Source organism: Bombina bombina, chromosome 2 (assembly GCF_027579735.1).
Source record: "Bombina bombina isolate aBomBom1 chromosome 2, aBomBom1.pri, whole genome shotgun sequence".
Classification (NCBI taxonomy): domain Eukaryota; kingdom Metazoa; phylum Chordata; class Amphibia; order Anura; family Bombinatoridae; genus Bombina; species Bombina bombina.
In genome coordinates, this window is record NC_069500.1 from 40,665,447 (window position 1) to 40,681,215 (window position 15,769).

Sequence of the window (15,769 nt, forward strand, 5' to 3'; positions counted from 1 at the left end):
TAATCTCAGGTCATTCATTTAAAGGGACACTGAACCCACATTTTTTCTTTCATGATTCAGATAGAGCATGACATTTTAAGCAACTTTCTAATTTACTCCTTTTATCAATTTTTCTTGGTTCTCTTGCTATCTTTATTTGAAAAAGAAGGCATCTAAGCTTTTTTCTTGGTTTAGTACTCTGGACAGCACTTTTTTATTGGTGGATGAATTTATCCACCAATCAGCAAGGACAACCCAGGTTGTTAACCAAAAATGGGCTGGCATCTAAACTTACATTCTTGCATTTCAAATAAAGATACCAAGAGAATAAAGAAAATTTGATAGTAGTAGTAAATTAGAAAGTTGCTTAAAATGTCATGCTCTATCTGAATCAGGAAAGAAAAAATTTGGGTTCAGTGTATGTCATGACCTTGACATTAGATTTTCATAATAAATAAAGCAGTAAATATTTATCATATAAAACACTTTGTCTGTGAAACGCTCTCAGTATAAACTGTCTGCACATCCCATAACCTGTGCAACGCTCTCAGTATAAACTTTCTGCACATCCCATAACCTGTGCAGCGCTCTCAGTATAAACTGTCTGCACATCCCATAACCTGTGCAGCGCTCTCAGTATAAACTGCCTGCACATCCCATACCATGTGCAGCGCTCTCAGTATAAACTGACTGCACATCCCATAACCTGTGCAACGCTCTCAGTATAAACTTTCTGCACATCCCATAACCTGTGCAGCGCTCTCAGTATAAACTGTCTGCACGTCCCATACCCTGTGCAGCGCTCTCAGTATAAACTGACTGCACATCCCGTAACCTGTGAAACGCTCTCAGTATAAACTGTCTGCACATCCCATAACCTGTGCAACGCTCTCAGTATAAACTTTCTGCACGTCCCATACCCTGTGCAGCGCTCTCAGTATAAACTGACTGCACATCCCGTAACCTGTGCAGCGCTCTCAGTATAAACTGTCTGCACATTCCATACCCCGTGCAGCGCTCTCAGTATAAACTGCCTGCACATCCCATAACCTGTGCAGCGCTCTCAGTATAAACTGCACATCCCGTAACCTGTGCAGCGCTCTCAGTATAAACTTTCTGCACATCCCATACCATGTGCAGCGCTCTCAGTATAAACTGACTGCACATCCCATAACCTGTGCAGCACTCTCAGTATAAACTGTCTGCACATCCCATACCCCGTGCAGCGCTCTCAGTATAAACTGTCTGCACATCCTTTAACCTGTGCAGTGCTCTCAGTATAAACTGCACTTCCCATACCCTGTGCAGCGCTCTCAGTATAAACTGTCTGCACATCCTTTAACCTGTGCAGTGCTCTCAGTATAAACTGCACTTCCCATACCCTGTGCAGCGCTCTCAGTATAAACTGTCTGCACATCCTTTAACCTGTGCAGTGCTCTCAGTATAAACTGCACTTCCCATACCCTGTGCAGCGCTCTCAGTATAAACTGTCTGCACATCCTTTAACCTGTGCAGCGCTCTCAGTATAAACTGCACATCCCATACCCTGTGCAGCGCTCTCAGTATAAACTGCACTTCCCATACCCTGTGCAGCGCTCTCAGTATAAATTGTCTGCACATCCTTTAACCTGTGCAGTGCTCTCAGTATAAACTGTCTGCACATCCTTTAACCTGTGCAGTGCTCTCAGTATAAACTGCAATTCCCATACCCTGTGCAGTGCTCTCTTTATAAGCTGTCTGAACATCCCATAACCTGTGCAGCGCTCTCAGTATAAACTGACTGCACATCCCATAACCTGTGCAGCGCTCTCAGTATAAACTGACTGCACATCCCATAACCTGTGCAGCGCTCTCAGTATAAACTGCACATCCCATAACCTGTGCAGCGCTCTCAGTATAAACTGCAGTCTGTTTATTCTGAGAACGCTGCACAAGTTATGTGATGTCAGAAAAACAAATAGCTATTTTCTAGGCAATAACCACAAACATAAACCAAAACTGCAGACGTTAGTGGGTACTATTGTCAAGTCATAAGCACTTTCACCATTTGGTCCTAACATCAGCGTATGTTGCTGGCTACTAACACTGCTTACAAACTGCACTTGTTGGGTGATTTAGCTAAATGTAGTCTCCCTAGAAACTATAGATAAATATAGATAGATTGCCCCTTAATAAATTTCACAATTCCAGCTGTTCACGAACAACTGTTTTTTTTTTTTTTTCTAAGAACGTATAGGGAGATTAATTCTATTGTTTACGCTATGTTATAGATACAGGTGCCCTGAGTCAACTGCAAAATGTGCTAAACTAGAAATATAGATCATCAATTAGATATTTGTATCGGCTTGGAACTAGCACAAAATAATGCAAGAACTTCGTTTTGTATATGATAAAATGTAATAAATCATAGTGTTGGAAAATAAACAAAAAACAAAACTACAGAATTACCCATAATGGCCACATGATGGCTCCAGTAGCATGAATAATTATCTATACATGTGCTGTCATAGTGAAACATACCTGGTAAAGTGTTATTTACTTTGCATTCATTTGCCTTTTTAGTTTAGCGGATTACAAGTACACCAATTAACTCGCACATCCACAGCACTTAAAACGTAACAAAATGTATTATCTCTATTCCCATCTTATAAAAGCATTTTCCCCCTTCATTCCGGGAAACCAGTCTGTTGTGTACATATTAACCCATTGGCTGTCTGGGAGGGCATATTGCAGCAGTCTCTAGTAGATAAGGGGTTAATCATTTGGTTTTACTTACTAATAATGTTAAGGTAACTACATTAGTTTGCATCTTTAGGAATAATTTATTTTTCATGCTGCTCGTTGCATAGAAACAGTTTAGCTTCCAGGTATAAAATGGTTATTTCCATGCTTTGTCTTGTATTTAGCGTTGGCATGCAGCAGGAATAATACAGGGGCATGTTGTAGCTTGGCACTATATGACTGGTAAAAGCATGGGCCAACAAGATTTAAAGACAGTAGGTAAAACTAATCAAAGGGAAAATATCTTAATGTGTCAACGCCCTTTATCCAAAATTGTAGTTCTTTGATTGCCCCTTTATCTAGAGATGCGTAATGCTTATGAACAGGCTGAGCTAACCTGCCAGCTGCAGAAATGTGAAGTCTGTTTCACATAATTATCAATCTTTAAATGGCCTAAAGGTTTAAAGACAAAGTGGATTAACAACCCAAAAAATAGGGGTCACTTTGTATATAACAATCAATGTATAACAATAAATATACTGCGTGTGTATATATAGCCACAGTCCAGATATACACAGCTACAGGTTCCCACAGTATACAGGTTCAAAGCACTTTAATTACGGCATCCATCTAAAATACTAGCTCTGAAATACAAAAATTATAGAAGGCGCCTCCTGGTGCAAATCTGTGGTTCACTTGTGCGCCTCTGTAATCAGTTGTAGACGTCTATATACTCACAAGTGGTGCAGCACTCATATGTTAGGAGCAGCCTGGGAAATCTGTGTCCCAGCTCACTACTTCACAGTGTAGGGATAATTCCCACTGCTTCTCCTTGTGGTCATAGAATGGATGTGCAGCCAGTTGCTTGGAATATCCACTATTAATAATTCAAAAGCTCACAAGTTTCAGAATTAAATTACAGAAAAAGGAGACAAAATAATGTATTGTACAAAGTTATTTTAGTGCAAATCAATATTAAATATCATGCAGGCTCTCTAACCTTTCTGCAAGGACAGTAACAAACTATTCTGTTTACAGCAAAAGGAGGTAAACTAATAATAAACATTTTATAGGAAATTACATTTTGCACTTAAAGGGATATCAAACCCAAACGATACATTTTACCAGCCGGGTGGCATTATAAAGTAGCTGATTTGGGGCAGTGTAATACTCAAATATTATAACATTTTCTCCTATACAAAGTACAAAAGAATTGCTTAACATACATTTACTTAATGATAATGTGCGAAATAAACATTAAAAAGGTCCTGGGGAAACCCTGGAAAAGTTGTTTTGTTTTTTTTTGCGATTCAGACAGAGCATACAGTTTTAAAAAATGTTTCCAGTTTACTTTTTAAAAAAAAAATAATAATCAAATTTGCTTTGTTCTCATGGTATTCTTTGTTGAAGAGATAACTCGGGAGACATCTGGATCACTACATAGCATAAAATAGTGCTGCCCTCTAGTGATCTTGCGAAAGGATAACATTCTTGCAGAACTGCTGCAATATAGTGCTCCAAACACGCACACTCTCCTGTTGTCCCTGCATTTCAACAAAAGATACCAAGAGAATGGAGGAGCAAACGGTTATAGAAACAAATGAGAAAGTTGTTTAAAATTGTCTGCTGTATCTGAATCATGAAAGAACATTTTTTGGTTTCATGTTCCTTTAAGGGATGGTAAATGTTGTTACTCTTTAGATTATACGTAGTAAAGATATATTTCTCCAACATAGGTGTGTCCGGTCCACGGCGTCATCCTTACTTGTGGGATATTCTCTTCCCCAACAGGAAATGGCAAAGAGCCCAGCAAAGCTGGTCACATGATCCCTCCTAGGCTCCGCCTACCCCAGTCATTCTCTTTGCCGTTGTACAGGCAACATCTCCATGGAGATGGCTTAGAGTTTTTTAGTGTTTAACTGTAGTTTTTATTATTCAATCAAGAGACCTGTTAAAAATGGGAGTGATTCATCCTGTTCCATTAAGAGAACAAGGGATGGGGTTCTACTCCAATCTGTTCATAGTTCCCAAAAAAGAGGGAACGTTCAGACCAATCTTAGATCTCAAGATCTTAAACAAGTTTCTCAAGGTTCCATCGTTCAAGATGGAAACCATTCGAACTATTCTTCCTTCCATCCAGGAAGGTCAATTCATGACCACGGTGGATTTAAAGGATGCGTATCTACATATTCCTATCCACAAGGAACATCATCGGTTCCTAAGGTTCGCATTCCTGGACAAGCATTACCAGTTTGTGGCGCTTCCTTTCGGTTTAGCCACTGCTCCAAGGATTTTCACAAAGGTACTAGGGTCCCTTCTAGCTGTGCTAAGACCAAGGGGCATTGCTGTAGTACCTTACTTGGACGACATTCTGATTCAAGCGTCGTCCCTTCCTCAAGCAAAGGCTCACACGGACATAGTCCTGGCCTTTCTCAGATCTCACGGATGGAAAGTGAACGTGGAAAAGAGTTCTCTATCTCCGTCAACAAGGGTTCCCTTCTTGGGAACAATAATAGACTCCTTAGAAATGAGGATATTTCTGACAGAGGCCAGAAAAACAAAGCTTCTAGACTCTTGTCGGATACTTCATTCCGTTCCTCTTCCTTCCATAGCTCAGTGCATGGAAGTGATCGGGTTGATGGTAGCGGCAATGGACATAGTTCCTTTTGCGCGCATTCATCTAAGACCATTACAACTGTGCATGCTCAGTCAGTGGAATGGGTATTATATAGACTTGTCTCCGAAGATACAAGTAAATCAGAGGACCAGAGACTCACTCCGTTGGTGGCTGTCCCTGGACAACCTGTCACAAGGGATGACATTCCGCAGACCAGAGTGGGTCATTGTCACGACCGACGCCAGTCTGATGGGCTGGGGCGCGGTCTGGGGATCCCTGAAAGCTCAGGGTCTTTGGTCTCGGGAAGAATCTCTTCTACCGATAAATATTCTGGAACTGAGAGCGATATTCAATGCTCTCAAGGCTTGGCCTCAGCTAGCGAGGGCCAAGTTCATACGGTTTCAATCAGACAACATGACAACTGTTGCGTACATCAACCATCAGGGGGGAACAAGGAGTTCCCTAGCGATGGAAGAAGTGACCAAAATCATTCTATGGGCGGAGTCTCACTCCTGCCACCTGTCCGCTATCCACATCCCAGGAGTGGAAAATTGGGAAGCGGATTTTCTGAGTCGTCAGACATTGCATCCGGGGGAGTGGGAACTCCATCCGGAAATCTTTGCCCAAGTCACTCAGCTGTGGGGCATTCCAGACATGGATCTGATGGCCTCTCGTCAGAACTTCAAAGTTCCTTGCTACGGGTCCAGATCCAGGGATCCCAAGGCGGCTCTAGTGGATGCACTAGTAGCACCTTGGACCTTCAATCTAGCTTATGTGTTCCCGCCGTTTCCTCTCATCCCCAGGCTGGTAGCCAGGATCAATCAGGAGAGGGCGTCGGTGATCTTGATAGCTCCTGCGTGGCCACGCAGGACTTGGTATGCAGATCTGGTGAATATGTCATCGGCTCCACCTTGGAAGCTACCTTTGAGACGAGACCTTCTTGTTCAGGGTCCGTTCGAACATCCGAACCTGGTTTCACTCCAGCTGACTGCTTGGAGATTGAACGCTTGATCTTATCGAAGCGAGGGTTCTCAGATTCTGTTATCGATACTCTTGTTCAGGCCAGAAAGCCTGTAACTAGAAAGATTTACCACAAAATTTGGAAAAAATATATCTGTTGGTGTGAATCTAAAGGATTCCCTTGGGACAAGGTTAAGATTCCTAAGATTCTATCCTTCCTTCAAGAAGGATTGGAAAAAGGATTATCTGCAAGTTCCCTCAAGGGACAGATTTCTGCCTTGTCTGTGTTACTTCACAAAAAGCTGACAGCTGTGCCAGATGTTCAAGCCTTTGTTCAGGCTCTGGTTAGAATTAAGCCTGTTTACAAACCTTTGACTCCTCCTTGGAGTCTCAATTTAGTTCTTTCAGTTCTTCAGGGGGTTCCGTTTGAACCCTTACATTCCGTTGATATTAAGTTATTATCTTGGAAAGTTTTGTTTTTAGTTGCAATTTCTTCTGCTAGAAGAGTTTCAGAATTATCTGCTCTGCAGTGTTCTCCTCCTTATCTGGTGTTCCATGCAGATAAGGTGGTTTTACGTACTAAACCTGGGTTTCTTCCAAAAGTTGTTTCTAACAAAAACATTAACCAGGAGATTATCGTACCTTCTCTGTGTCCGAAACCAGTTTCAAAGAAGGAACGTTTGTTGCACAATTTGGATGTTGTTCGCGCTCTAAAATTCTATTTAGATGCTACAAAGGATTTTAGACAAACATCTTCCTTGTTTGTTGTTTATTCCGGTAAAAGGAGAGGTCAAAAAGCAACTTCTACCTCTCTCTCTTTTTGGATTAAAAGCATCATCAGATTGGCTTACGAGACTGCCGGACGGCAGCCTCCCGAAAGAATCACAGCTCATTCCACTAGGGCTGTGGCTTCCACATGGGCCTTCAAGAACGAGGCTTCTGTTGATCAGATATGTAGGGCAGCGACTTGGTCTTCACTGCACACTTTTACCAAATTTTACAAGTTTGATACTTTTGCTTCTTCTGAGGCTATTTTTGGGAGAAAGGTTTTGCAAACCGTGGTGCCTTCCATTTAGGTGACCTGATTTGCTCCCTCCCTTCATCCGTGTCCTAAAGCTTTGGTATTGGTTCCCACAAGTAAGGATGACGCCGTGGACCGGACACACCTATGTTGGAGAAAACAGAATTTATGTTTACCTGATAAATTACTTTCTCCAACGGTGTGTCCGGTCCACGGCCCGCCCTGGTTTTTTTTTTTTAATCAGGTCTGATAATTTATTTTCTTTAACTACAGTCACCACGGTACCATATGGTTTCTCCTATGCAAATATTCCTCCTTAACGTCGGTCGAATGACTGGGGTAGGCGGAGCCTAGGAGGGATCATGTGACCAGCTTTGCTGGGCTCTTTGCCATTTCCTGTTGGGGAAGAGAATATCCCACAAGTAAGGATGACGCCGTGGACCGGACACACCGTTGGAGAAAGTAATTTATCAGGTAAACATAAATTCTGTTTTTCATTATTTATTTTGTCTTTTTCCTGTAATTTGTCTACAATTGTGGATTTTCTAGTTACTTAATGCGTATTTTTTCTGCTGAAAACTTAGAGCAAATTGTTAACACAATGACAGTGGCAAGTCCTGTCCTCTCCAGACTCAAGTCCTCCAAACGAGGAAAGTGGTGGGTGGAGTTTGACCATTTAAAAACAGTTGCAGCATGCAAGACTTCAGAAAATAACAATGTGTTTGCAGTTTGTTTGTTATAAAACTGACACTGAGGATTTATGTAACGTGTGTCATCCTTTCTAGATCCTGCAGCGTCTTCTCTTCCTTTCTTTGGAGTCTCTCAACGTCCTTGAGAAACAACTCGTGGACCCTGCAGGAAGCCACGACGTAAAGGTGAAAGCTCATGGTAGTGACTGCAAGTCTATAGGGCGTACACAGGCTGGATCCTAGGCACCATGCTTCTTTGCTATTAAAGGGGCACATAAGTAAAAAATAAATCCATCATTCTGATAAAGTATATGTATTTAAAAGGACTTCTTCAAATATCCTTTGTTCTTTTGGTAACTTTTGTTGAAGAGCATACCTAGATAGGTTCAGGAATGTGCATTTGCCTTGAGTGCTATATGGCAGCTGTGTGTGCAGTAATCACAATGTAATACGTTGCTGCTTCTGCTATATAGTGCCCAGGCACATTCCTGAGCTCACCTACCTATACTGTTCAACAAAGAGAACAAGGTCAGTTTGTTAATGGAAGGAATTTGGATAGTTCAGTTTTTCTAAATGGTTTAATCTGTTTGAATCATGAAAATGTTCTATATGTCTGGATAATTTAGCCCTGGTTTCTGCTGTGTTTTATGCTTGCAGATGCCAAGGGAGAGTCCCGTCATGCTGCAGACCTGTAATTGCTAATAAGATAATGCTTTGTATATTTGAAGGAACTGCACGTTAGCTTGTGCGGAGAGCTAAAGTGTTGAGTTAAAGTATCTGTGTATTTATAGTGTATCAGGAATTTGGTCAGCTCTCGTTAATGAATAGCTGCTTTATATTGCACAGTTTGTCTACCAATAACAGATATAGGATACAGCGCTCCTTTGCCCTGCGTGTTATATCCCGCAGGGGCACTCTGCACTGCTGTACCTGATGGTGATTTGGTTCATGTGCCAGTTGTGGTCATTTCGTTCACTGACAAATTCAGAAGTAAGAGGCTACTTTTTCTTTTCAGATCTGAATATCCTATCCTTGCACAACTCTTAGTGTGTTTCACTTGCACAAGAGGTCTCCACATTCAGCAGTGAACGAAACTGCCTGAATTCAGCTACCTGTAAATATTGCCCAATTACAGATTATAGCTTTTTCAGGCTCTTGGGTCCCTCTCGCTTGTACATACGCACCATGTAATATCTGGGGTCCCTCTCGCTTGTACATACGCACCATGTAATATCTGGGGTCCCTCTCGCTTGTACATACGCACCATGTAATATCTGGGGTCCCTCTCGCTTGTACATACGCACCATGTAATATCTGGGGTCCCTCTCGCTTGTACATACGCACCATGTAATATCTGGGGTCCCTCTCGCTTGTACATACGCACCATGTAATATCTGGGGTCCCTCTCGCTTGTACATACGCACCATGTAATATCTGGGGTCCCTCTCGCTTGTACATACGCACCATGTAATATCTGGGGTCCCTCTCGCTTGTACATACGCACCATGTAATATCTGGGGTCCCTCTCGCTTGTACATACGCACCATGTAATATCTGGGGTCCCTCTCGCTTGTACATACGCACCATGTAATATCTTGGGTCCCTCTCGCTTGTACATACGCACCATGTAATATCTGGGGTCCCTCTCGCTTGTACATACGCACCATGTAATATCTGGGGTCCCTCTAGCTTGTACATACGCACCATGTAATATCTGGGGTACCTCTCGCTTGTACATACGCACCATGTAATATATGGGTACCTCTCGCTTGTACATACGCACCATGTAATATCTTGGGTACCTCTCGCTTGTACATACGCACCATGTAATATCCTGGGTCCCTCTCGCTTGTACATACGCACCATGTAATATATGGGTACCTCTCGCTTGTACATACGCACCATGTAATATCTGGGGTCCCTCTCGCTTGTACATACGCACCATGTAATATCTGGGTCCCTCTCGCTTGTACATACGCACCATGTAATATATGGGTACCTCTCGCTTGTACATACGCACCATGTAATATATGGGTACCTCTCGCTTGTACATACGCACCATGTAATATCTTGGGTCCCTCTCGCTTGTACATACGCACCATGTAATATCTTGGGTCCCTCTCGCTTGTACATACGCACCATGTAATATCTTGGGTCCCTCTCGCTTGTACATACGCACCATGTAATATCTTGGGTCCCTCTCGCTTGTACATACGCACCATGTAATACCTGGGGTCCCTCTTGCTTGTACATACGCACCATGTAATATCTGGGGTCCCTCTCGCTTGTACATACGCACCATGTAATATCTGGGGTCCCTCTCGCTTGTACATACGCACCATGTAATATCTGGGGTCCCTCTCGCTTGTACATACGCACCATGTAATATCTGGGGTCCCTCTCGCTTGTACATACGCACCATGTAATATCTTGTGTCCCTCTCGCTTGTACATACGCACCATGTAATATCTTGTGTCCCTCTCGCTTGTACATACGCACCATGTAATATCTTGTGTCCCTCTCGCTTGTACATACGCACCATGTAATATCTGGGGTCCCTCTCGCTTGTACATACGCACCATGTAATATCTGGTGTCCCTCTCGCTTGTACATACGCACCATGTAATATCTTGGGTCCCTCTCGCTTGTACATACGCACCATGTAATATATGTGTCCCTCTCGCTTGTACATACGCACCATCTCTTGCTGGTCATTAAATCTGAAAGCAGCTATTCATTTCAGAGTAACTCAGTTACCACCCTGTTTATATTGTGGTTGCACAGTTATGTCTGTAAAGCCATTACATGATGACCAATAATGCTGGTGATTTCGCACAGATATGAGCTCTAGTTCTGTTTCCAGCCGGTCCCTCTTATGAAGTTTGTGCTTGGTTATATTTCTGCTTCCTCGTCACTTGCAGCAGGGGGCGCTCTAGGCTCAGTACTGGTGCAGTCAGTGCACTGTTTTCTTTACTTGCTTCAGTAACAAAAGACAACAGATCAGTTTGTTTAAATAACCTAATTTACAGAGGGTTAAAGGTTCATCGTTATTAAAAATTCAATTAAAAGGGCAGCAGTTAATCATTGTGAAGCTTTGCATGAAAAAAAGCTTAATTCTACATAACTGCCAACAAAATCACTAATGTGCTGGCACATTTTATATTTGCAGTGCTGCTTGCATGTAACGGTCTATTCCACTACAAGGGGTTAAGCATATACTACTGGGAGCTAGCTAAACACATCGGGTGAGCCAATGACATGACATACGTGTGTAACCACCAATCACCAGCTAGCTCCCAGTAGTGCACTGTTGCTCTACCTAGATATGCTTTTAAACAAAGGATGCCAAGAGAACAAACTACATTTGATGATAAGTATACAAGTAAAATACCATGCTCTGAATCATGACTATTTAATTTTGACTTTCATCTCCCTTAAAACTCCCATATTTTGGTTGTTGTTGAAAACTAACAGTAAATACAAGTCTGTATTCATTGTTCTCCCTGTGACCTATGCAAAGGGTCAGGAAACACAATTTTTTCTTTCTTGACTCAGAGCTTACAATTTTTAACAACTTTCTATTTTACTTTTTATCAATTTTACTTCATTTTCTTGGTATCCTTTGTGTAAAAACAGGAACATAAGCTCAGGAGCGTGCACGTGTCTTCAACAGTTTTGAAAGAATGTTATTCATTTGCTAGAGCACTAGATGGCAGCACTATACCACGCCATGTAGTTCTCCAGATGCCTACCTAGGTATCTATTCAACAAAGAATTACATGGGAACAAAGCAAATTTGATGATTGAAGTAATTTGAAAGATGTTTTACATTGTATGCTCGTGTCTTAATTATAAAAGAAAATGTTTGCTTTTTATATCCCTTTAATGGGCACACAAACCAGCTGATTTTGCTGACCACCTGGCTAAGATCTAAGACAATATTAAACTAAAATTAGCTAATGTTTTTTTTTTTTTTTTTAATGTTTTTTGCACACATTATTATTAAATTAATTTATATTAAATTATGGCTTTAATTAGTGCTTTGTATAGCTTTAACATTTATAAATAACAGAAAATGTAGTTATATTGTAAATATTACACTGCCATCAAGCTGACATTTTCTGTGGAAAACACAAGTATTCAATTGGTACTCAAGTATCTGTTGTTCATTGGCTGATCAGAACAACCTGTCCCACTATGTAGATGGGATATACCTTTACAAGTATACATTGGTTTTACCTAGAGCAAGGAAATAATAATACATTTTAAAATTCCTTATGTTACATGCAATGTTTTCAAATAGCTGCATTGGGGAGTCGTATCCGTTTAACAAAATGAGCAGCTGTCAGCAAAAAAATTTGTAAACTTCTGGTGGACACATTTTAAATGTGACTGGAATTGCCCTGAAGTATATTTATAAAATCACACAAAGTTATGGATCCAATTTGTCAAAATAATACATTTGAAGACATTTTTGTTTCTAAACTTGTTTGTAATTTCAACCCAAAAACTGTTGCCTAATTCATAAGCATTACTGCTCATTTATTATTATTATTATACTTTATTTATGAAGCGCCATCATATTCCACAGCGCTGTCCATGGATACAATTAATTTAAATAAAACAATAATACAAGACTTGTAAGAGACAGGACACAATTTACAAACACATGCAGGAGAAATTGAGGGCCCTATTCCCAGGGGATTTTACAATCTAGAAGGGTAGGAGGTTGAGAAACAGGAGGTGAGGACTGCAAGATTGAAAAAGATGTTAAAGTTGAAAGTAAATTCTAGCGTTTTACAAACGCTCGGATTTACTATTGAAACAAATAATGGGGACTTTCATTCATGAAGTATAAGATATACCACGTAGAAAGCTCCTTTATTGATTCAATCGATCGCTGTGTTTACCTTGTACAGCAGCCCACGGCAAAAAAAAAAATTTGGCTAAGAGGTGACGTTTTGACCTCTTAGCCAATAGCCGTGCGGTAAAATCCGGCTTGGCGCCCATGGGAGCCCGCCTATTTATGTACTTTTGGTCAACACTGACATATGTGTCATCTCCTTTGTACTTACAATACCAGCTGGGATTGATGCTAGCAGAGTGGATTTGATTTAAATCGGTAAGATTTGATCTAAATCATAGTTTTCGTTTTTAGAATATAAATTTTTTAGCTTATTTTTCTAGTTATTTCCGAAAATTAGTGATTTAGTTGTATACCATTAGACAAATATATAGATTAGGGGTTCATAAATCAGTTTCACATTTAGGAGCCAGTAGAAATATAATTAGGAGGCAGACAAATGTTTAGCAGCAATATAGTGGTATGTGTATGTAGATATATGGAGAATAGCCCAAAAACTAAGCACACAGTCGTAAAATTCTAGTAGCTAGTGGCTCCCTGACTCCTGGGTTCGTTGAGCTCTGAAATAATTATGAAATTATTGAGAGGTAAACAATATCCAGTTTAATAGGTTAATCATTCATATTTGATCAACTTTTCAGCTGTACTTTATTGGAAGGAGAAAAATAATCATTGCCTTATTAAAGTGCCATAAAACAGGTTGAGATCTGTACATATCCTAAAATAGTTTGCATAAAAAATTGTTTAAAAATTGCTGGCAAGTATTTTAAAATAATTTTTAAAAATAAGAAAAAATAGTTATAAAGCTAAGCTGTCTGGAGCAGCTAACTCCACCCCCCTTATCAGTGTTTAGACACAGGCATTGTATTTCAACTGAGTTCACAGCTTCTAGGCAGCTCCAGCAGATAATCCCTATTCACTTCTGCATTTAACCAAAACAAAGGTGGCTATAGCTACAGCCATAGAAGGAAATGTGTGTGGGGGAATTTGGGGTCTACAATTCAGAAACTAAAAAGAAAGGGTTAATGGCAGGGCACTGCAGTATAAATTTGCAGGTAAAGTAATTAAAGTACATATTATATTTTGTCTCTATCCCAACTTGTTTTATGTCCCTAATAGCAATCTAAATAGTTTTATTTAACTAAAGAAAATTAATCATTTCCTTAATAATCTAGTTTTATTTAACTAAAACAATAACAATATAGGTTTCACTTTTACTACTTACCCCTCCCCTCCTGACACATAGGTCCTTGTGCAGAACCATTCCACTACAAACAATATTCTATTAATTGAGCATCTTGAAGCTTAATAAGGGGTTGATTCTGCGTATATAATGGGATTAAAGGGACAGTAAAGTCAAAATTAAACTTTCATGATTCAGGTAGAACATCTCATTTTCCATCTAAAGGGTAGGAGAGTCCACGGCTTCATTCATTACTATTGGGAATTACGAACTTGGCCACTAGGAGGAGGCAAAGACACCCCAGCCAAAGGCTTAAATACCTCCCTCACTTCTCTCAACCCCCAGTCATTCTTTGCCTTTTCGTCACAGGAGGATGGCAGAGGAGTGCCGGAGTTTCGGAGTAGTCTCTTATGGAGGGTAGTACCCTTCGCAGTGGGACTGGAGTTTTAAGTAGTCCTGTCAGCCTCTCAGTGAGAGCCTGGGTGAAAGTTAGTCTGGAAATGCAGGGAGAGTCTTTCTGCTAAACCATCCCGACTCATTTTAACTGCTCCATAAGCAATCATCGTTGACGAGTTTCGCTACCTGCTTTCTTCACTCAAGTCCATGTCAGGAGCGAGACTACTAACTTGTCATACTTGAAGGGCCGTGTTCCAGTTCCACGGCGTAGATTCTGGTAAGATTGTTTCATTTTTTTTATTAATAATAACATAGAAGATAGGGTCACAGTGTGGCACCTTTTTATCTTTACAGAATCGAGGGTTAATATTCCTTGAAGGGGGATTATTGACCAGGGGGTTTATACATGATATTGTTTATTGTGTCATTGCTGCATTATGTGCAAGATGAGGCTCTGGCAATGTGTGAAACCTTCAGGTTACTTGCGTAAACTTTGCACGGCCATTTTTTGGCGCATTTTTCCCTAGTGCAGGGGCGGTCCTGCCAGGCATTCCATGTGACTGGGTGTGGCTATCTATCCTTCCCGTTGATCTGTGGTGCAGGAGACGTAGCAGTTTCTGTAGTCCGGGTCCTAGGAGGTGGTGAGTGCCCCGGCCATTTGTGGTATAAAGGTGCCTTTTCTCCAACATTGGTGTGTCCGGTCCACGGCGTCATCCTTACTTGTGGAATATCTCTTCCCCAACAGGAAATGGCAAAGAGTCCCAGCAAAGCTGGCCATATAGTCCCTCCTAGGCTCCGCCCACCCCAGTCATTCTCTTTGCCGTTGCACAGGCAACATCTCCACAGAGATGGTTAAGAGTTTTTGGTGTTTAAATGTAGTTTTTATTCTTCTATCAAGTGTTTGTTATTTTAAAATAGTGCTGGTATGTACTATTTACTCTGAAACAGAAAAAGATGAAGATTTCTGTTTGTGAGAGGAAGATGATTTTAGCAGACAGTAACTAAAATCGATTGCTGTTTCCACATAGGACTGTTGAGATGAAGTAACTTCAGTTGGGGGAAACAGTTAGCAGACTTTTCTGCTTAAGGTATGACTAGCCATATTTCTAACAAGACCATGTAATGCTGGAAGGCTGTCATTTCCCCTCATGGGGACCGGTAAGCCATTTTCTTAGTCAAACAAACAGAATAAAGGGCTTAATATGGGCTAAAAAACTGGTAGACATTTTTTTGGGTTAAATCGATTGCTTTATTTGGGCATTTTATTCATATTTATGCTGACAATTCGCATTTATAAACTTGGGGAACGTTTTTTAACGTCAGGCACTATGTTAGACAC

General features: G+C 40.9%; 1 protein-coding gene across 4 annotated transcripts in view; it reads left to right on the forward strand.

Annotated features, from left to right (window-relative positions):
* Window positions 1-15,769, forward strand: part of NOL6 (nucleolar protein 6) — a 251,230-nt gene that overhangs the window by 195,398 nt on the left and 40,063 nt on the right. For 3 of the 4 annotated variants that reach the window (XM_053701046.1, XM_053701042.1, XM_053701044.1), the window contains exon 23: window positions 8,084-8,173. The exons of the other annotated variant lie outside the window; for it this stretch is intronic. In XM_053701046.1, coding sequence (XP_053557021.1) covers window positions 8,084-8,173 — 90 coding nt within the window. The remainder of the gene's footprint in view (window positions 1-8,083; window positions 8,174-15,769) is intronic. 4 annotated transcript variants of the gene reach the window in all.